The sequence below is a fragment of the Pavona decussata genome, unplaced genomic scaffold, assembly GCF_977016875.1.
Source record: "Pavona decussata unplaced genomic scaffold, jaPavDecu1.1 SCAFFOLD_137, whole genome shotgun sequence".
Classification (NCBI taxonomy): Eukaryota; Metazoa; Cnidaria; class Anthozoa; order Scleractinia; family Agariciidae; genus Pavona; species Pavona decussata.
In genome coordinates this window covers 1,692,308-1,713,650 of record NW_028145550.1, presented here as the reverse complement: position 1 = coordinate 1,713,650, position 21,343 = coordinate 1,692,308, and the positions used below count along the sequence as shown (strand labels likewise).

At 38.7% G+C, this 21,343-nt stretch overlaps 3 protein-coding genes across 5 annotated transcripts; all 3 read right to left on the bottom strand.

Annotated features, from left to right (window-relative positions):
* Positions 1 to 804: 804 nt before the first annotated feature.
* Positions 805 to 4,972, bottom strand: LOC146467267 (uncharacterized). Of its 3 annotated transcripts, none has more exons than XM_085126059.1 (2): positions 4,672 to 4,972; positions 805 to 2,247 (listed from the first exon to the last, which is right to left on the bottom strand). In XM_085126059.1, the coding sequence occupies exon 2, from the start codon at positions 2,245 to 2,247 to the stop codon at positions 1,342 to 1,344; it is 906 nt and encodes a 301-aa protein (XP_084982185.1). In that variant the 5' UTR covers positions 4,672 to 4,972; the 3' UTR covers positions 805 to 1,341. The 3 variants fall into 3 exon arrangements, with proteins under 3 accessions (XP_084982185.1, XP_084982187.1, XP_084982186.1); XM_085126061.1 differs by lacking the exon at positions 4,672 to 4,972 and adding an exon at positions 3,214 to 4,636; XM_085126060.1 differs by lacking the exon at positions 4,672 to 4,972 and adding an exon at positions 3,251 to 4,636.
* A 4,754-nt stretch (positions 4,973 to 9,726) lies between these two features.
* Positions 9,727 to 16,821, bottom strand: LOC146467266 (uncharacterized). The gene is made up of 2 exons (XM_085126116.1): positions 15,737 to 16,821; positions 9,727 to 11,629 (listed from the first exon to the last, which is right to left on the bottom strand). Exon 2 carries the CDS (start codon positions 11,627 to 11,629, stop codon positions 10,724 to 10,726), a length of 906 nt encoding a protein of 301 aa, XP_084982242.1. The 5' UTR covers positions 15,737 to 16,821; the 3' UTR covers positions 9,727 to 10,723.
* A 41-nt stretch (positions 16,822 to 16,862) lies between these two features.
* LOC146467265 (uncharacterized) lies at positions 16,863 to 19,206 on the bottom strand. Its single transcript, XM_085126117.1, has 2 exons — positions 19,009 to 19,206; positions 16,863 to 17,895 (listed from the first exon to the last, which is right to left on the bottom strand). The coding sequence occupies exon 2, from the start codon at positions 17,893 to 17,895 to the stop codon at positions 16,996 to 16,998; it is 900 nt and encodes a 299-aa protein (XP_084982243.1). The 5' UTR covers positions 19,009 to 19,206; the 3' UTR covers positions 16,863 to 16,995.
* Between the last annotated feature and the right edge of the window lie 2,137 nt (positions 19,207 to 21,343).

Below are 21,343 nucleotides of genomic sequence, written 5' to 3'. Positions count from 1 at the left end.
TTCTCAACAATTAACTACTTATATGTATAAGAAAAAGAAGGAAAAAATACTTACGTAGTTCTCACGTAGACGGCAAACGTGAAATAGTCTGTTTTCACGTAGAAACGGCAACTGGCAAACGCGAAAAATGGCGGGAAAGTCTTGGTCACGTGGTCATTTTTGCCGTTTGCGTTTCACGTATACGAAATGCTAAATCTCTGTATTTTCTTTAAAAGGTCATGCAGTGCTGAACCTTGGCATAATGGAGTCCCAAGTTATCGCAAGTTTTATAAATACCACCCTGCGGTGGTAGTGGTGGTAAGCGACGGGGGAGAGTGGGGTTTTTACGGAAGTAATTTAAAAAGAAAAAAGAACATCAACATCAAACCCCGAACTACTTCTTTCCATTCTTTGGTCTTTTTATTCTCGCATTAATGCTCTTTTAACATTTCGCCGTTACCCCACTCTTACAATTGGAACCTGGAGTAGGATGCACCCCACTATGGTCGGCGAGTTTGGTGTGCGGGTGAGGTGATTAAATTAGAGTACTATTGGGTTTGCAAGCGGTTAGTATTGTTTTTCCAAAGAAAAACGTGGAAAATTAAAGGTGAAAATAGATGAGAAGAGAAGAGAAGTGAAGAGAACTGAAGGGAAAAGAAGAGAAGAGAAGAGAAGAGAAGAGAAGAGAAGAGAAGAGAAGGGAAGGGAAGATAAGAGAAGGGAAAAGAAAAGAAATCATTGGAAACCAAGAAGAGGTGAACAATAAAGTGACGAGCCCTCTCTGGAGGGAAGAGAAACTTCTAGAGAAATATGAAGATAGGTTGAGAAGATATCGATGGAACTTTATTTCTGCAACAATAACAAGTGTTATAAAATACTGATACAATGCAGAGCTTGTAAAAATAAAACGTTATATACATATTAGTAATTTGTCTGACCTCAAGTCGGGCACTTACAAAATACTTGAAAAAGATAATGCTGTTGAGTGTATTTACAGTGCTTTATCACTCCTTGAAATAAATAAGTGCAAACACAACCTATCCCTTTGTGAGATTTACAACTGATGGAGTGATTGATGTTTGTTTTCTTTCCAAGTTTAAAAAGTTTCATATCTTTTGAACGCGTGCATCGAGCTACAAAGTGTACTAGCGCATACTTTAAACTGATGATTATACAAGTGTGGAAATTTCGCGATGGCTTAGCTAGAGATAGTTTGAATAACTGCAATTTATGATTTAGAAAACTTGTCACACGTTGGAAGGAATGGAAGAATGGCAAAAGTTAACCTAGCGTAAACACTGTTTCCAAAGTGAGCCCACTTTCCTTTTCTTAATGCAGATGATATTTATTTACTTAGTTTAACTAAGCTGAATTAGCTAGTGTTAATGGAATGTTAATTTGCGGGGAATTTTCGAAATAATCGTGGTGGCAGAGTATATTCCTGTTATCAACAAACAGTTTTTCCCAATGGAAAATGTAAATCCTGTAAGCAAATATGACCGCGGTAAACCTGCGGATTTCGCCAATTACAGAAAAAAAATCCGAGGGAATTCCACTTGTGTCATCAATACCATAGATATCGAGGGCAAACTGCAAGGAACCGATGACAAACATCACGAAATAAGTCAAAAACAAAAGAAAGATATTACACTTAAAGAACACTTTAAACTTAAAGTTGCGCGTTTGTCTAGAGTGGTTTACCTGGGTGTAGTTCAAAACACCAATCAAAATGACTTGAGCGAGTTCATCGATCAGGAAAGCCAGAATCAAGGTTATTTCCATCAAAGAGTCATTTTTTAACCCAATTATCAGAAAATAGCCCACGATAGTCACTCCGTACAGCGATAGAAGACTCCAAAAAGATGGCAGGCGAAAAAGACGTCTCCCGATGGCACAATAACCAAGAAACGAGGGTACTTTTGACAAAGCCATGATTACTAAGCCAGTGTTTAATATCTGCGATATCATCCAGATCAGTTCCAGTTCTTCAGAGTGACGAAACGTCTTGATGTGCGTAGATTGGAAACTGGCGTGCTTCGCATGAAGGCTTGTCTCAAAAGCTCGGATGGAGTACAGAACTAAGCCAATCACCTGCCAGGTGAAGAACAGAATGTACGAGATGCAACCGAGTGTTTTCACTGTGGTTGGTGAGGGTGTTGGTAAACGTTTCACCACCATCGAGAAACGTTCTTGAACATCATTCCTGATTTCCATTGCCTCAATGTTGATGTAAGACGCCCGGGCAGGAACTTCAATTTGCGATGCCATCTTTAAAAAAAAAAAAAAAAACGTGTTGTAATAAGATGTCCAGATTTAAAATGAAGCCCCAGTATTAACTGACCCGATCTGGGTGTAAATTACGTCACCAGTACGGAATTTCTACAGTCACGACGCAATTTAAGCCCCAAAATGCTAATTTAGTCCTGATGACTTAGTGGCTGATCCAACCCTTCTAATGGCATTTTGATTAAAATAATGCTGTCAAAGAATCATTTCAGCAAACTCTGGGACTCATTTTAATCCAGAATTTCAGGCATTAAATATGAACTATTTTAGCCCTTAGTCACTTTTTCGACCAATGAGGAGCATAACTAAAACTAATCATAACACGTGGGTCATTGTGTTGTTTACGTCTGTTGTGAGATTGGCCAGATAATCACTTTCGTTTTCGTTTTCAACAACAATCAATTGAAAACTGCTCTAATAATGCTTTCGAAAGTTAATAATTACAGATACATGCAGTATTCAGCATTGACGTTTACGCACTGTTTAAGTGATAGGCGAAGTTTAATCATGTGGATTCAACAATTTACGGAAGACATCTCTTGGTTATTTAGCTTTGAAGCTAATACGCGTGCTCAAAAGTACTCCCAATGCTCTTGCTGAACTGCGCAAATTAGCATTTTATTTGAAGATTTTCGGCATTCTTCTAAAACAGTCTAAATAACGACAACTCCTGCACTACCCTCTGTTTACGGCACGGCCAGGTAGGCCAAGACAACAACTGACTTCAACCCATCAGTGTGGTCAGTTGTTTGACACATTTTTCTTGACAAAAGATCAAGATCAAGGCTTGTAATTTAGCATATTGACAGCTTTCAATTGTTCCTGTGTGGGATACAGGCCTCGCCAAATTTTCAATTGACACAAAACTGCAACTGATGATTAAGCTTCAGTCTCACACTATGCTCTTGATGATGTAAGACCGCCAACCTCTCTCTCTTGTTGACATACCTGTGCCCAACTGCGAGAAGAGCTCTGGTATCCTTACCTCAAGAGGTTTCCTTGTCTCATTTGCGGCTTGCCAATACTTTAAAAATTTGGCGCTTTGCGTGTAAACTTATAGCTATCAATATTACCATAACACAAGTCTGTAGTGTGTAGGGGGTTTCCCCGAGGCAACACGCTGTGCCACTTCAGCCACTGACTTCCTAGGAATCTATAAACGTCTTAGAAGTAGTAGTCGACAAAACTGAACAGCAATAATTCCGTTCTGTAACGGCTTTTTAAAACGCGTGGCTGAGATGATGCCAGTAAGAACTACTTTTCAAAGAAATCGGCAATTGCAAGTTGTGGTTTGATTAAATTTGTTTTGGTTTAATTGTGACCTAGTTTCCTTTGTTTTGATAATTTTACAGATATCAGGATAATGTAAAATCAGTCAGTTCGGAGGAAAGAAAATTTAATCCGGCAACAAATAGGTAGGAAAAAAATTAATCCGGCAACAAATATGCTATAGCCAGAAGCTGAAAACGTTAATGCATGGATAATTTATCATATACAGTCCCAGTGGTGAACAATGTCAACTTGTTTTTCTTCTGGAGAACAATGAAAGGTTTAATTAGTTCAGAATTTAGATAAGGTACAATCGATATTGCTTTGTAGGATATTTTACTGAACCGAAGCCAGTTTTTCAATTAAGGCTTTCTCTTTTAGCATAACTGTCCAGTAGTACCTTTGGTGGGCTAAGCCGTATCACTGTTTATTGGTCGGCTAATCCAGACTTAAAAAATCGAAGCAATTAACTGCATTTTTTTATTCAATCATAAGTGCGTTTATCTAATATTTGCATACTCACAACTGAGTCATTTGTGTTAGACTTTAAAACATAAAAGAGATATTTTAACTGAAAAGCAATGCATAAGATAAGCAAGACAACGCTGAATAAACGTAACCAACTGTTAACCTAGACAATGTAGTGGCCACAGCCCCGGAAAGAAAGAATCACGGCACAACTGTTCATGCTCGAACTTCAACATATCAAGGAAAACAAACATGGCCTTGTCTTACCGGAAATGTCGATTTCGGCCGTGCAGTGTTAACACTTATTTCATAGCGATTTTACGGCTCATGCAATTGAAAAGCTTCGTTAATAATATTATTTAGCGAAGATATCAAATGCATTTGTGTTTAAAGCCCACCTCGGAGCACCACGAAGACCAGTGGTAGGCGCCCGAATTTAATAAAAGCCCAAGAATATGGGGTAAGAAAGGGTTCTTACCCTATATGAGTGTGCCAGGTGCCGTGTTTACGGTATGAAACGGCGGTGCTGATCTTAGATACTTTGATGTGAGTTTTACCTCCAGTGAAATGAATCTTATTTAAAATAATCATTTGCGAGGTTCGCTAGAAAAGTATCTTGCTTGTAATTAACTTCATTGACATAGCATTTTATTAAAAAAATTAACTCACCTTTTCAGGCAAATCACGACAGCAGACGAAGACAGCGCCGAATTACTTTTGTACACAAAACGTTTATAGAAATGCCTTCTGATTCAAAAACCAGCGAATGTCATCAGTTTGCCGTAATATCAGCGGGACTTTCCCAGCCATCAACTTCCCGTTTCGTTTCTTCGGGGGTTGAATTTGCGTGCAATATATAAGTGAGAAGCATATCCAACGAATCGCTCAGTGGTGTCTGCTATCTATCGGAAGGCTTTCAGTTCCGTCTCAGATATTTGAATTTAACTAAAAGGGGCAATGGAGTTCCTTTTGCTGAAGCTATCCCACTGACAGTGATATTAATACGAAACCGCCTTTCCGAAAGTATAAAAATAGTATGATAATTTGAACCGTTTTTCGAGCGTGTCTGAATACTTTATTTTAAACGATCAACTCCAATATTCGGAAGCTAGTCAATGTTTCTTTGCCTGATAGGTAGATATTGAGGTAAACAATCCACACAGAGCATGTTGTGGTTTCCTGAAAAATTTTTTACCACTTTAATCAGCTACTGGTTTACTGAAATGGAAACTGAAAGTGAAGGTTAAGTTCATCGCCAAATATTGCAAATATTGTCTTGTTGTGGCTTCGGTGCCTGACCCTTTCGATTTCACTTTCTGCTTCCATCGTCCGTTGAGCATAAAGCTTCTATTGTGTACACTAGGACGACAAGGCAAAGCCATCAGTCTAATTATGTCCCTAGTGTTAACCTGTAATGCAGCAAGAAGTCGTTTTATTATCATGGCTGTATTGTATATAATCGTAATTTGTGAATTAGCTTATTATTATTTTATTTTATTTTTTGTTTTGTTTTTCTCTGCATATAATTTTAGTTATTGTTTATTGATTTTTTTAGCATATGATATTATTTATATACAGGGCCTCCGTTGATAACATAATTTCATTGTAAATTAGCTGAAGGTGCTACCCTATTCAAATAAAGATATCATGTATCATGTACCGTGGAACTTTCTTCATCGAAGCTAAAGTCATTGATGGTTTTGTAAATTTGCTTAAGGTGTTTTTTGAAGGTGTTGATATTATCACAGTTCTTGACTTTGCCGGGAATAGCATTCCATATCATAGTTTAGTATAATTACTCAGGTGATTATAGAGATTATGTTGATCTGATTGGTCGAGGATTGCGTCATATCCTGCTATAATCACCTCGCGCGAGGTGATTATAGCGGGAGCACTAACTTTCAAAATGGCCCGGCTTAGCTATTTGTTGACATTTCTGAAAAAGAAGTAAATAGGATGGTAGAAAATGCAATCCCGAAAGGCACTAAAGTCCGACGTGATACTTTTCGAAGGCAAGAGATGAAAATTTTGCTAATTGTAATAAAAAACCCTTGTAAATTGCATGCTGTCGATCTCGCTGAAGACAACAAAATTAAGTTAAATTCGAGCAAGATTTTCTTTATTAAAAGAATGATTTCACCAACAAAACAAGTTTAAGACAGAATTTGAAAGCATGGAAGTAAACAAAATGAATAAATGTCTCTGCAAGTTTTACGTTTCAGTGACGAGAAAAGAAAACAGTTTTTATAATCTGAAAACTAGTTTGTTGTCGGTTCGAGCGGCTCTCGACCATCATCTAAAGTCGGGTGTCAGTAAAACGCGGGGTCGGGGTCGGGGTCTCTTTTTTTTATTTTTTTATTTTTTTTTTTCTTTTCAACAACACAGGTCATTTGTGGGTCAAATAAGGATTAAAGCTTACTATTAGCTTAGGATAGGTCATCGGTGACAACACTCGATGCAGTTCCGTGTTCTGGCGGACATTGGTTCCGTGAATTGACTACCTTTTATTCTTCTAAGAAACGAAATGAGGCAAAAAATACGAGGTACGAGACAATATATTTCCTTGAACTAACAAACTCTTGAACTAGGATGTGCATGGATGTGGATGTGACCCACAAATGACCTGTGATGTTGAAAATAAAAGAAAAAAGAAAAAAGAAAAGAGACCCCGACCCCGACCCCGACCCCGGCCCCGGCCCCAGGCCCGGCCCCGGCCCCGGCCCCGGCCCCGACCCCGACCCCGCGTTTTACTGACACCCTCTAAAGTCACCGCCTCACAACAAAATATTTTCATCTGCGACAACCGTGTACTTGTGTAGTGAAGCCAACAAATGACTTAATTCCTACCTGAAGCAGCTTTATCTCCGAGGGCAATTTATAAACGTCCGTTAACCGGCGAAGCAGGAAATTGTGCTGAATAAAATGCTATCGCTAACACCTGTGATCCCGGCTCGAGTTTTACACCAAACAGCCTGGTTCATCTCCATCTATTTTTGGTAAACGGGTCGGAGAAACCCAACATTCATTCACAGAAGTCAGTGCTTCGTCTCAATGAAGCGGCAGTTAAAGAATACTGACACTCTGCTTGAGGCCGTGTGCAGTTTATCGATTGCGCAGGCGATTTCGATTGGGCATGCATGTGATCGGCAGACTGCGCGTCTCTGTTCATTGACGCGTGACGATTTGAAACAAACAAACAAAATCGACATTTTTCGGACGGTACTTGTTTTTCTCTGATAATCACCTGAGTAATTATACTAAAACAGTTATTCGCCTCAGGCTCAGTAAATATTGGTGAATATTCCCCTCGACTTTACTTCGCCTTCGGCGAATAATTGTTAAATATAACTGAATGCTTCTTCACGGCAATTTTTACAAACTGCCCCGCAAAAGCTTTTATTAAAACAACGACTGTACGGTTTTTAATGTATTTTTTATACCATTTTCTATAATTTTAATCGTAGTTATGTTTTGAGAATAAAATAATAATTTGTATGCAGAAGTTGCCATATTGTATTGGCTCATATTTTTAACTTGATAATTATCTATTCAAGTGTGCAAAGTTCACCGCGATCTAAAACAGTAAGCAAACTTGTCACAGTCACACTGGCAGGGGGTGAGGAGGAGAGGGGGGAGAAATAGTTGGGGAATGGCTTAAAGAGTGGCAAAAGTAATCCTAGAGTAAATGCTATTTCCAAAGTGAGCGTACTTTTCTTAGACATAGCCCAGATGATATTTGTTTACTTAGTTAACTAATTAGGATTAGCTAGTGTGGATGGGTTGTTACTTTTACAATAGATGATGAATTTTCGAAATAAGTCGTGGTGGCAGAGTATATTCTTGTTATCAACAAACAGCTTTTTCTTTTCCCAATGGAAAATGTAAATTTTGTAGGACAAGATGACCACGGCAAACTTGCGCATTATGCTAATTACGGGAACAAAGTGCGATGGAATTCCACTCGTGTCATCAATACCATAAATATCGAGAGCAAGCCGTAAGGAGCCGATGACAAACTCCAGTAAATAAGTAAAAAACAAAAGAAGAACATTAAAGCAATGGGGTACATATTGGTTCAGTAAAGTTCCTTTTCAGAAGTTATCAATGAAACAGCATCTCTATATGGGCTGCCATTCTTATATTGAAACTGGGCCCTTAATATCTGCTATTTACTCAGGAGAGTGTAAATCAGTTTAATTTTTTTAATCTCATTAATCGATTTGACATGGGCTTTTGTTTTAAGCTGGTTAGTTTTTATAGAATTTGTAAATGTATTGTCATTCTGATGCTTGATACTGGGTCTTTTGATATCTAGTGTTTTGCTGGAGAGTGTACAGGTTGATGTATCTTCAAGTTTAATTGGATTCACTGAATTAATTGTTTTCAACAGATTTTTTAACTGGTTAATGTTATATATATTTCGTTGATGTTTGGCATTTATGTGATTTTAAAATAATAAGTCTGGCCAATCCTAAAAGACGTTGACAACGTATTTAACCAATCAGAACTCGAAAAAAATACGAAGAAGACAGACAGAGTGTATGAGTGTACGTCAGAGTGAAGAAAAATCATTTCATCGAGACTATCAAGAAGAAGACCGCTTTTTAAAAGATACATAATTTTGCCTATTTAGAGTTTGATCATGTTCTCAAATTTTAGACTCTATGGCTGAAAGATTGCCCTCAAAATTTCCCCTGCTGTCCCCGAAGCTTCGTTTTCAGCCAACTGTTCATTGTTTTAGATAATCTTGCTGAAAAATGTGAAGGGGTTTTCATACAGCTCTTTTTTCAACATCATTATTATATTAAAGTGGCCGATGTACTGCGTGCTATAATTGGCTAAGAGCGAGATTAGTGCAGAGCATTACACACCCGTAATGCCCACGGGCCGATTACGGATTATGCAAATTAGGGTTAGGCTTAAATTGAAATGCCTTTTTCTTTTCTTATAGAGAAAGCCATATAATAAACAACTTAACCTCGACCGTTCGGTCGTTACGGGAAAATCACAAACCTCGGCCTAGCTGTATTGACCAATATGGCAAGGCCTCAGTTTGAGATTTCCCCGTAACGACCTCACTCTCGGTTATTAAATAAGTAATTATTAATAATAACACTGAATTGAAGGCTTCATGGAGAGGGTGAGGAAAGTCGAAGCAAAAATGACAATGACCTAAAATCCGGCACAGTGCGGTAACCGTTTCGCTGTTTACTGGTCATTTTCTTTACGAGGTCATGCACTTCTGAGCCTTGGCATAATGGGGTCCGAAGTCATCGCAAGTTTTAGAAATACCACCCTGCAGTGGTGGTGGTGGTAGGCGAAAGGGGAAAGTGGGGTTGTTCACGGAAGCAAACACCAACATCAAACCCCGAACTACTTCATTCCATTCATCGGTCTTATTATTCTCGCGTATATGCGCTTTTAACATTTCGCCGTTCCCCTTCTCTTACAACTGGAGCCTGGAGTAGGCTGCACCCTACTATGGTCGGCGACAGGTTTGGTGTGCGGATGAAGTGATAAAATTAGAGTACTGCTGGTTTTGTAACCGGTTAGTATTGTTTTTCCTAAGAAAAACGCGGAAAATTAAAGGTGAAAATAGATGAGACGAGAAGAGAAGAGAAGAGAAGAGAAGAGGAATCATGAAAAACTAAGAAGAGGTGAGAAATAAAGCGACGAGCCCTCGCTGGAAGGAAGAGAAACTTCTACAGAAATGTAAAGATAGGCTGAGAAAATATCGATGGAACTTTATTTCTGCAACAATAACAAGTGTCATAAAATACCAATACAATGCAGTGCTTGTAAAAATGTAACGTTATATACTTATTAGTTTAAGTCGGGCACGTGCAAAATACTTGAAAAAGATAATGTTGTTGAGTGTATTTACAGTGCTTTGTCACTCCTTGAAATAAACAAATGCAGACACAACCTATCACTTTGTGAGATTACAAGTGATGGTGGATGTTTGTTTTGTTTTCTAAGTTTAAAATGTTATTTTTATATCTTTTGAACCGGGGGGGGGGGGGGAGGGGTGGGGGTGGATGGGGGTACTCCCAAAAATTTGGGTAGGGGTGTGCGGCCCGCTTCCCAAAACCATTACCCTAGTTATGACCAAAATCTGCGATTTTCCCTAAACTATTTATGACCTTACCAAAAATTTGATACCCTAGTTTTTGTTGTTGCTGGACTTATCTAGCCTGCGTAGCAGGCGTTAAATGGGGGAGACGAAGGCAAAGCGTGGATGGAAGGAGGGGGGCATGATGAAGAAGTAGCTTCTTCAAAAAAAACAAAAAAAAAACAATTCAAGACTAAAACTTGTATCAAAATTGATACCCTATATTTAACAAAATGGCGGCAAAATGGCTAAAATGGAAAACCCATTTATGACCAAAACGGCTAAAAAACCATACTTTTTGGCGCAGCACATACCTATATAGCCCATATAAAGGAGCACCCCCCGCCCCCCGGGCCTTTAAACACTTGTGCACTCGAGCTACAAAGCGTACTAACGCATATTTTAAACTGGTGATTATACAAGTGTGGAAATTTCGCGATGGCTTAGCTAGAGATAGTTTGAATAACTGCAAATTATGATTTGAAAAACTTCTCACACGTTGGAAGGGATTGAAGAATGGCAAACGTTAACCTAGAGTAAACACTGTTTCCAAAGTGAGCGCACTTTCCTTTTCTTAATGCAGATGATGTTTATTTATACTTAGTTTAACTAAGCTGGATTAGCTAGTGTGGATGGAATGTTAATTTGTGGGGAATTCTCGAAATAATCGTAGTGGCAGAGTATATTCCTGTTATCAATAAACAGTTTTTCCCAATGGAAAATGTAAATCCTGTAGGCAAAAATGACAGCGGTAAACCTGCGGATTTCGCCAATTACAGAAAAAAAATCCGAGGGAATTCCAATCGTGTCATCAATACCATAGATATCGAGGGCAAACTGCAAGGAGCCGATGACAAACTCCACGAAATAAGTCAAAAACAAAAGGAAGATATTACTCTTAAAGAAGGCGAAAACTTTAAAGGTGGACTTTTGTCGAGAGTTGTTAACCTGAGTGAAGTTCAGAAAACCAATCAAAATGACTTGAGCGAGTTCATCGATTAGGAAAGCCAGAATCAAGGTTACTTCCATCCAAGAGTCATTTTTGAACCCAATTATCAGAGAATAGCCCGCGATAGTTACTCCGTACAACGATAGAAGACTCCAAAAAGATGGCAGGCGAACAAGACGTCTCAGGATGGCAGAGTAACCAAGAAACGAGGGTACTTTTGACAAGGCCATGATTACTAAGCCAGTGTTTAATATCTGCGATATCATCCAGATCAGTTCCAGTTCTTCAGAGTGACGAAACAGCTCGATGTGCGTAGGCTGGAAACTGGCATGCTTCGCATGAAGGCTTGTCTCAAAAGCTCGGATGGAGTACAGAACTAAGCCAATCACCTGCCAGGCGAAGAACAGAATGTACGAGATGCAGCCGAGTGTTTTCACTGTGGTTGGTGAGGGTGTTGATAAACGTCTCAGCACCAACGAGAAACGTTCTTGAACATCCTTCCTGATTTCCAGTGCCTCAATGTTGATGTAGGGCGCCCGCGCAAGAACTTGAATTTGCGATGCCATCTTTTAAAAAATAAAAACATACTTATTGTAATGATATCGCATATAATGTATTGTAATGAGTCGTCCAGATAAAAAATGAATTCCCTGTAAAACTGACCAGATCTGGGTGTAAATTACGTCACGAGTACGGAATTTCTAAAGTCACGACGTTATTTCAGCCCCAAAGTGCCAATTTAGTCCTGATGACTTAGGGGCTAAGTCATGGCTAATGGCATTTTGATCAAAACAATGTTGTCACAGAATCATTTCAGCCAAATCTGGGACTCATTTTAACTCTTGGGTGCATTTCAGGCATTAAAACTAGACCTATTTTAGCCCTTAGTTAAGAGTATGCCAAACTATCCTACAAAAGCCATTTGAGCTACGTTCCACGATGATTTATATCAGCCCTTAGGTGCATTTCAACCCCAATCTCAACCCTAATTTGGCCCTAATTTAGGAGCTAGTCAAATTAGCCCTCAAAATTGATGGCATTTTATTTTACCCAATTTTGGAGCCAGAAAAAGACCTCAAAATATCACAATAATTTTGGAGTCGTTCGCTAACAAAGTAAGCAACAATATGATATACAATATACAGAATGGCAAAATAAATAATAAGACAGTTTGGGACTAAAACTAGGACTGACAGATATCCAGCACATGCAAGTTTTAAAATTTATAGTTATTTGAAGTATTTTTCTAATATTCCACAAGTTGGGTGCCGCATAAATTTCCTCAACTCAGGATGTACCTGAAAACTTCAAGCTGCAAATTTAGTGAGGAATACAATTCGAGTCAGGAGGCTTCAGATTTATCGAGATTTAAAACTAACCTGGAGCTTTTTTGGTCACAAAACGTTTTAGTGGTAATCTCACTTGTTTCAGTCAGTTAAATCAGCAAAAACTCCCAAACTTCCAAACCGTTTCCCAAAACACTTGTGTTTTTGGATCGTTGTGTTTCCTTGCATTTCCCGTCTACATTATCTACTCAGTAATGTATTTTTCGAATTTGTCCTGCATCTTGAGTTAGAATAGAGCGGTATTTTGTTGAATTGTGTGTCCAAAGTAATTCGAGTTTGCATTGGTTTTGCTTTACTACGCTCTGTAATTGGTTAGCAAAGCTCGCGCCACTTTTTCGACCAATGAGGAGCAAAGCTAAAACCAATCATAACACGTGGGGCATTGTGCTGTTGTGATTGGCCAGATAATCATTTCGTTTTCGTTTTCAACGACAATCAATTGAAAACTACGCTAATAATGCTTTCGAAAGTTAATTATTACAGATACATGCAGTATTCAGCATTGGCGTTTAAGCACTGTTTAAGTGATAGGAGAAGTTTAATCGTGTGGTTTCAACAATTTACGGAAGACAACAAGTGGTTAATTAGCTTTGAAGCTAATACGCGTGCTCAAAACTATTCCCAGTTCTCATACTGATTTGCACAAATTAGCATTTGATTTGAAGATTTTCATTCTTTTTAAACAGTCCAAATAATTGAACTTGAAGTTCAACTCCTGCACTACCTTCTGTTTAAGGCACGTCCACGTAGGCCAAGACAACAACTGACTTCAACCCATGTGGTCAGCTGTTTGACACATTTTTCTTGACAAAAGATTAAGATCAAGGCTTGTAATTTAGCATATTGACAGCTTTCAATTGTTCCTGTTTGGGATACAGGCCTCGCCAAATTTTCAATTGACACAAAACTGTAACTAAAACTGATGATTAAGCTTCAGTCTCACGCAATGCCCTTGATGATGTAAAGATCGCGAACGTCTCTCTCTTGTTGACATACCTGTGCCCAACTGCAAAAGAGTTGTGGTACGTCTGCCTCAAGGGGTTTCCTGGGGTGCTTACCATTTACGCAAACCACCCGGATGGAAATTTTCGGCATAAATACGAAATGATATAGCTTGTCCTCACAGAGGATGGAAAACATGCAAAATGTATGGACATCAGCTGTAAATCCCAAAAGGAGTAATAAAAGTGCATCACTTTGACCAGAAGCCCATAATTTCAAAAGTACTCCAAATGGCATGATGCGTACCATTTGATTTTCCAACTGGAATTTCCGGGTTTTCCATGTAACTGGTAAGCACCCCTGGTCTCATTTGCGGCTTGCCATTACTCTAAAAAGCTGGCGCTTTGCGTGAAAACTTATAGCCATCAATATTACCATATCACAAGTCTGTAGTGTGTAGGGGGTTTCCCCAAGGCAACACGCTGTGCCACTGACTTCCTAGAAATCTGTAAACGTCTTAGAAGTAGTAGTCGACAAAACTGAACTGCAATAATTCCTTTGTAAAACGGCTTTTTGAAACGCGTGGCTGAGATGATGCCAGTAAGAACTACTTTTCAAAGAAATCGGCGATTGCAAGTTGTGGTTTGATTTAATTTGTTTGATTTAATTGTGACTTAGTTTCCTTTGTTTTGATAATTTTACAGATATCAGGACAATATAAAATCAGTATTCGGCAACAAATATGCTATAGCCGGAAGCTGAAAACGTTAATGCATGGATAATTCATCATACAGTCTCAGTGGTGAACAATGTCAACTTGCATGTTTTTCTTCCGGAGAACAATGGGAAAGGTTTAATTAGTTCAGAATTTAGATAAGGTACAATCGATATTGCTTTGTAGGACATTTCACTGGACCGAAGCCAGTTTTTCAATTAAGGCTTTCTCTTTTAGCATAACTGTACAGTAGTACCTTTGGTGGGCTAAGCATATCACTTAGTTTATTGATCGGCTAATCCATGTTAACGTCGGTTTTGAAACGCGATGTCTTTTACTCTTTTTTTACTTTTAGAAGTTTCTATACCCGAGATATTATCGAGTAATTGTTCTTTTTTTATCAATTGGATTAGCGCTCACACCTCACCGGTGGTTGAATAGCTCCTAGCAGCTATGTCCTTTAGGGAAATGCTAAATCCTCTAGGTTTTTCTGCGCACGTACGCCCTTGTTAGATAAGCAAGCTTTCAATTCAGTAACTTCAGTTCTGGTGTAGGGTCTAAGGTGTTAACTACTACTCGGCTGAATGGGCCACTCTACTCTATCTGAACTGGTTTCAGTCTTCTACGTTTTGTGCGTGTGCAAACAAAAGTGAGTACTGTCTTTTTCTTCGTTTTTAGTTTTCTGTAATTCGGTTTATTGTTACTAGTTTCAGTCTATTTTTTTTTATTCGCTATTACATTTTAAGAGCATCGTTGCCAACTTAGTTTCCGTATACTCGCAACGCCTTGTTACTATTTGGCTAGGTTTATATCCGTCATCAAGTAATTGGTTTTTATTGGTCGTAAACTGTTTAAGGATCGATTATCACTGACTTAGTTTTATCGTTTTACTTCAATCTGTTACGCACTGTAGTAAGTGCAGACTAGTATCTTTCAGTTTCACATGATTCAGTTCGAACCGACATTTCGACAAATTGTCAAATCATTATACTCTGCAAGTTCGCAATCGACACTCGTCCTTTTATATCAGCCAAGTAATCGCTACGTGATCTGTCTACCTCAATTGAACTTGTATGGAACATTGACCTGCCTATAGAGTGTGTGCAAGACGGCCATGTTGGAGGACCGAAACTATACAATGATTTTCCTTTGGGAAATATATTCAATTTTTATGCAAATATCTTCTATTGTTTTAGTCCTCCAACATGGCCGCCGTGCACACACTTATTAAACGCTGTTTACGTTTTAGTCAGTATCTTGTCGAGTTCGTTTTTTACGCTTCAACATATCAATTAAAATAAACCTGGCCTTGTCTTACCGGATACAGTGTGTCGATTTCGGCCGTGCATTTATTTCATAGCGATTTTACGGTTCATAGATTTGGAAAGCTTCGTTAATATTTTAGCGAAGATATCAAATGCATCTGTGTTTCAGTTAATGCCCACCTTGGAGCACCTCGAAGACAAGTGGTAGGCGCCCGAATATAACAAAAGCCCACCTCTAGGAAGGGTTCTTACAATATGAGTGAGCCGGGTGTGTTTTCGGTATGAGACGGCGATGATCTTAGATACTTTGATGTGAATTGTAATCATGTGCCAGGTCCGCTAAGAAAGTATCTTGCTTCAATAATTAACTTAATTGACATGACATTTAAAAGAAAGTGAACTCACCTTTTCAATGAAATCACTACAGCAGACGAAAACTGCGCTAGAATTATTTTGTAAACAAAGCGTCTGTAGAAATGCCTTCTGATTCAAAAACCAGCGAATGTAATCTGTTTGCCGTAACTTCAGCGGGACTTTCCCAGCAATCAACTTCCCGTTTCGTTTCTTCCGAGTTGAATTTGCGTGCAATATAAGTGAGAAGCATCCAAAGAATCGCTCAGTGCTGTCTGCTTTCGGAAGGCTTCCAGTTCCGTCTCAGACATTCGAATTTAACCTAAAGGGGCAATGGAGTTCCTTTTGTTTTGCTGAAGCTATCCCACTGAGGATGATAATACAAAACCGCCCTTTCGAAAGTATAAAAATAGTATGATATTTTGAACGGTTTTTCGAGCGTGTTTGAATACTGTGTTTTGAGCTTTCAACTCCAATATTCGGAGGCTAGTTAATGTTTCTTTGCCTGATAGGTAGATATTGCGGTAAACAATCCACACAGAGCATGTTGTGGTTTCCGTAAAAAATTCCACCACTTTAATCAGCTACTGGTTTGCTGAAATGGAAACTGAAAGTGAAGGTTAAGTTCATCGCCAAATATTGCAAATATTGTCTTGTTGTCAGTTCGGTGCCTTTCGATTCCACTTCCGGCTTCCATTGTTCAGTGTTCAGTTGAGAATAAAGCTTCTATTGTGATCATGGAACCTTCTTTATCGAAGCTAAAGCCATCGATGGTTTTGTGAATTTGCTTAAGGTGTTATTTTGAAGGTGTTCATGTTTAGCACAGTTCTTGACTAATTGCCAGGGATAGCATTCCATATCATAGTACATAACTGAATGCTTCTTCACTGCAATCTTTACAAACTGCCCTCAAAACGGTTTAATGTTTAAGAAAGCTTTTATTAAAACAATGACTGTAACGTTTTTAATGTATTTTTATACCATTTTCTGTAATTGTAATCGTATTTATGTTTTGAGATTAAATAATAATTTGTATGCAGAAGTCGGCCACATCTGCATTGGCTCATTTTTTTAACTTGATAATTATCTATTCATGTGTGCAAAGTTCACCGCGATCCAAACAGTAAGCAAACTTGTCACAGTCACACTGGCAGGGGGCGAGGGGGGGGGGGGGGGGGGAGAGAAATAGTTGGGGAATGGCTTGAACAGTGGCAAAAGTAATCCTAGAGCAAATACTATTTCCAAAGTGAGCGTACTTTTCTTAGACCTAGCCCAGATGATATTTGTTTACTTAGTTAACTAATTAGGATTATCTAGTGTGGATGGGTTGTTACTTTTACAATAGATGATGAATTTTCAAAATAATCGTGATGGCAGAGTATATTCCTGTTATCAACAAACAGCTTTTCCCAATGAAAAATGTAAATTCTGTAGGACAAGATGACCACGGCAAACTTGCGCATTACGCCAATTACGGGAACAAAGTGCGATGGAATTCCACTCGTGTCATCAATACCATAAATATCGAGAGCAAGCTGTAAGGAGCCGATGACAAACTCCAGTAAATAAGTAAAAAACAAAAGAAAGATATTACACTTAAAGAAGACGAAGACTTTAAAGGTGGACTGTTGTCGAGAGTGGTCAACCTGAGTGAAATTCAGAAAACCAATCAACATGGCTTGAACGCCTTTAACGATTAGGAAAGCCAGAATCAAGGCTATTTCCATCCAAGAGTCATTTTTGAACCCAATTAACAGAACATAACATGCAGTGGTTATCCCGTATAACGATAGGAGGCTCCAAAAGGAGGGCAGGCGAACCAGGCGTCTCAGGATGACAGAGTAACCGAGAAACGAGGGTACTTTTGACAAGGCCATGATTACTAAACCAGTGTTTAATATGTGCGATATCACCCAGATCAGTTCCAGTTCTTCAGAGTGACGAAACAGCTCGATGTGCGTAGATTGGAAACTGGCGTGCTTCGCATAAAGGCCTGTCTCAAAAGCCCGGATGGAGTACAGAACCAAGCCAATCACCTGCCAGGCGAAGAACAGAATGTACGAGATGCAGCCGAGTGTTTTCACTGTGGCTGGTGAGGGTGTTGGTAAACGTTTCAGCACCAACGAGAAACGTTCTTGAACATCATTCCTGATTTCCATTGCCTCAATGTTGGTGTAAGGCGCCCGGGCAAGAACTTGAATTTGCGATGCCATCTTTTAAAAAAGGAAAACATATGTTTTGTAATATATTGTAATGAGATGTCCAGATTTAAAGTGAAGTCCCTGTAACTGACCAGATCTGGGTGTAAATAACGTCACCAGTACGGAATTTCTACAGTCACGACGTCATTTGAGGGTCTCATTGGAGGGGTAATTTAATCCGGCAACAAATAGGAAGGAAAAAAAGAAAAGAAAAAAAAAAGGAAGCTAACTTGCATGCACAATTCACCATACAGTCTCAGTGGTAAACAAAGTCCACTTGCCTTTCTTCCGGAGAAAAGTGAAATGTTTAATTAGTTCAGAATTAGCTAAGGTAAAATCGATGCTGCTTTATCAGTATGGACATTTCACTGATCCGAAGCCCTACAGTATTTCTTTGGGTGGGCTAAACATTCTGTTTTTAATGGTTGGGTTACTACTTAAAAAATCGAAGTAACTGCTTTTTTTTTTTCAAATATTAGTGTGTTTATCTAATATTTGCATAGTCCGAACTGATTCATTTGTGTTAGACTTTAAAATATGAATGAGATATTTTTAACTGAAAAACTAAGAATGGATGCGATAAGCAAGACAACGCTGAACGTAATTTAAGCTTAAACTAGAGAATGTTGTCACCACAGAAAGAAAGATTCACTCCACAACTGTTCATGCTTGAACTTCAACATAAAAAGGAAACAATCATGGCCTTGTCTTACCGGATATTTCGATTTCGGCCGTGGAGTGTAAACACCAAGAGAGGATGCTCTCTTTGGTTAACACTTATTTCATAGCGATTTCACGGCTCATAAATTTGAAAAGCTTCGTTAATAATATTTTTTAGCGCAGGTATCAAATGCATTTGTGTTTCAGTTAATGCCCACCTTGGAGCACCACGAATACCAGTGGTAGCTATAGCCCGCATATAATAAATGCCTACCTCTAGAAAGCCCTCATGATCAGTTACAATATGCATGATGAGTGAGTCAGATGTGTTTTCGGTGCGAAACGGCGGTGCTGATCTTAGATACTTTGATGTGAGTTGTAATCATTTGCGAGATCCGCTAGAAAAGTATCTTGCTTGCAATTAACTTCATTGACATGACATTTTATTGAAAAACATTAACTCACCTTTTCAGTCAAGTCACGACAGCAGACGAAGACAGCGCCGAATTACTTTTGTACACAAAACGTTTATTGAAATGCCTTCTGATTGAAAAACCAGCAATTTCATTTGCCGTATTAAACTTCAGCGTGGGTTTCTCAGCAATCAACTTTCGTTTCGTTTATTCTGAGTTGAAGCGTGCAATATAAATGAGAAGCATCCAACGAATCGCTCAGTGGTGTCTGTTCAGAAGGCTTTCGATTTTTTCGTTCCGTCTCAGATATTTGAATTTAACTTTCTATTTAAGACAATAGTGTCACTTTTGCTGAAGTTATCTTGTGCTGAGATTGTGAACACGAAACTGCCAATAGTTGACGCCTTTCAGAAATATGAAAATAATATGATATTTTGAACCGTTTTTCGAGCGTGTCTGAATATTTTGAACTTTCAACTCCAATATTCGGAAGCTAGTCAATGTTTTTTTTTGCCTGATGGGTAGATATTGATGTAAAGAAACCACACAGCATATTGTGGTTTCCGGAAAATATTTCTTTAATCAGCTACTGGTTAATTTACTGAAATGGAAACTGAAATGGCCCGAGGTTAAGTTCATCGCCAAATAATTATTTAATGATTTCCGGTTCGATAGCAAATATTGTGTTGTTTTCACTGCGGGCCTTACCCTTTCACTTCCTGCTTCCAGAGTTCAATGTTCAGTTCAGAATGAAGCTTATATTGGAATCATAACATCTCATTGACGTCCCCGAGACCGATGCCTTCTAATACATACTATGTATTTTTGCACACGAGAAAAGTATAAACGCAGTTTCCTATGCGAGAAATTAAAAGTTCGAGCAATTTTATCTGTTCAACAAATCTTTGAATAAAACTCGCCCATAAACATCTCTTGGAGTTGTTATGTGGCACACAACTACCATGATGCTTTGCATGCATGTTGCAAAGAGGGAAAAATGAATGCGATCTCTTTAATTTAAAATTTTGTATTTTTAGCTTTCCGAATATTTTTGGCAATGATTCTACTTAAATTGGTCAAGCCGGCCAGTTGTTGTTTCCAGTGCATTTCCTTCATTCGTCACATAGGCATTCAGGTCCTGAAGGAAGGGATAATCTATGATAATTTGGAGCATAACGCCTCAACTGTACTGACGCATGTTATGATTAGGTCCCTTGAGTATGTCTTTGAATGAACACCGTGATACCGTCAACAGAGAAACCGCGGTGTGAAATTCATCTCTTCGGTCATCCAACTCAGAGACGTCAAAAACGAGATGCAGAGCACAGATTACAAAATGGACCAGCGCCTCAAGGAAAACTTAGATCGCAAATAAGTAAACTTGGAAAACCTGTTTAAGAAATGACGAATTGGGAACTAATTTAGGACTCCCACCAGAATAGGCCTTATCACGGTTTTCGACGCCATTTTGACGGGTAGGCAAACAGGCTTGAAATAATAGTGTTTGTATGGAAATCCGATGTCAAATAATTTTCATAAAACATCACTTCTGAAAAATTCATGAACTGGAAACTTTTGGCACTAGAAAAAGGATTTTAGGAACGAAATTGGAGGGATGTAGCTATGACAGAAAGCGTCCAGTCGTGTTTTGAACTTTCCATACATTTCCCTGTATTTTTTCCCGTGAACTATTTTTAGTAGCAGCTCACGGCTGGTTCGCTATACAGATAAATGTATGGAAAGTTCAAAACACGACTGGACGCTTTCTGTCACAGCTACATCCCTCTAATTTTGTTCTTAAAATCCTTTTTCTAGTGCCAAAAGTTTCCAATTCACGAATTTTTCAGAAGCGATGTTTTATGAAAATTATTTGACATTTGGATTTCCATACAAACACTGTTATTTCAAGCCTGTTTGCCTACCCGTTAAAATGGCGTCGAAAACCGTGATAAGGCATATTGCCAAGTTGGAATTGTTTATATTACCATATCACCAGTCTGCAGTGTGGTGCAATGATTAAACTAATCTGAAAAACATCTCACTTTCTCCCTTGTTGACGTACCTGTGCTAACTGAAAGACGAGTTCTGGCATTTTACCTAAGGTGGGTTTCTTGGTCTCTTTTGTTGCTTGTCAGTATTTAAAAAGCCAGCGATTTTGGTGAAAAACTATTGCGATCAATATTACCATATCATCAGTCTGCAGTGTGTAGAGGTTTTCCCTTAAACCAGACATGCAACGGACTTCCTCGAAACCTGTAGACATCTACAAGTAGTAGTCGACAAAACTGAACAACAATAATTCCTTTGTGAAACGGCTTAAAAGCCTGGACTGAGATGATGGCAATAAAAACCACTCTTCAAAGAACTCGGCATCTAACTATGGTTGG

Coding starts and splice junctions, on each gene's coding strand:
- LOC146467267 (XM_085126059.1), bottom strand. CDS start 2,247: ATGGCATCGCAAATTGAAGTTCCTGCCCGGGCGTCTTACATCAACATT.
- LOC146467266 (XM_085126116.1), bottom strand. CDS start 11,629: ATGGCATCGCAAATTCAAGTTCTTGCGCGGGCGCCCTACATCAACATT.
- LOC146467265 (XM_085126117.1), bottom strand. CDS start 17,895: ATGGCATCGCAAATTCAAGTTCTTGCCCGGGCGCCTTACACCAACATT.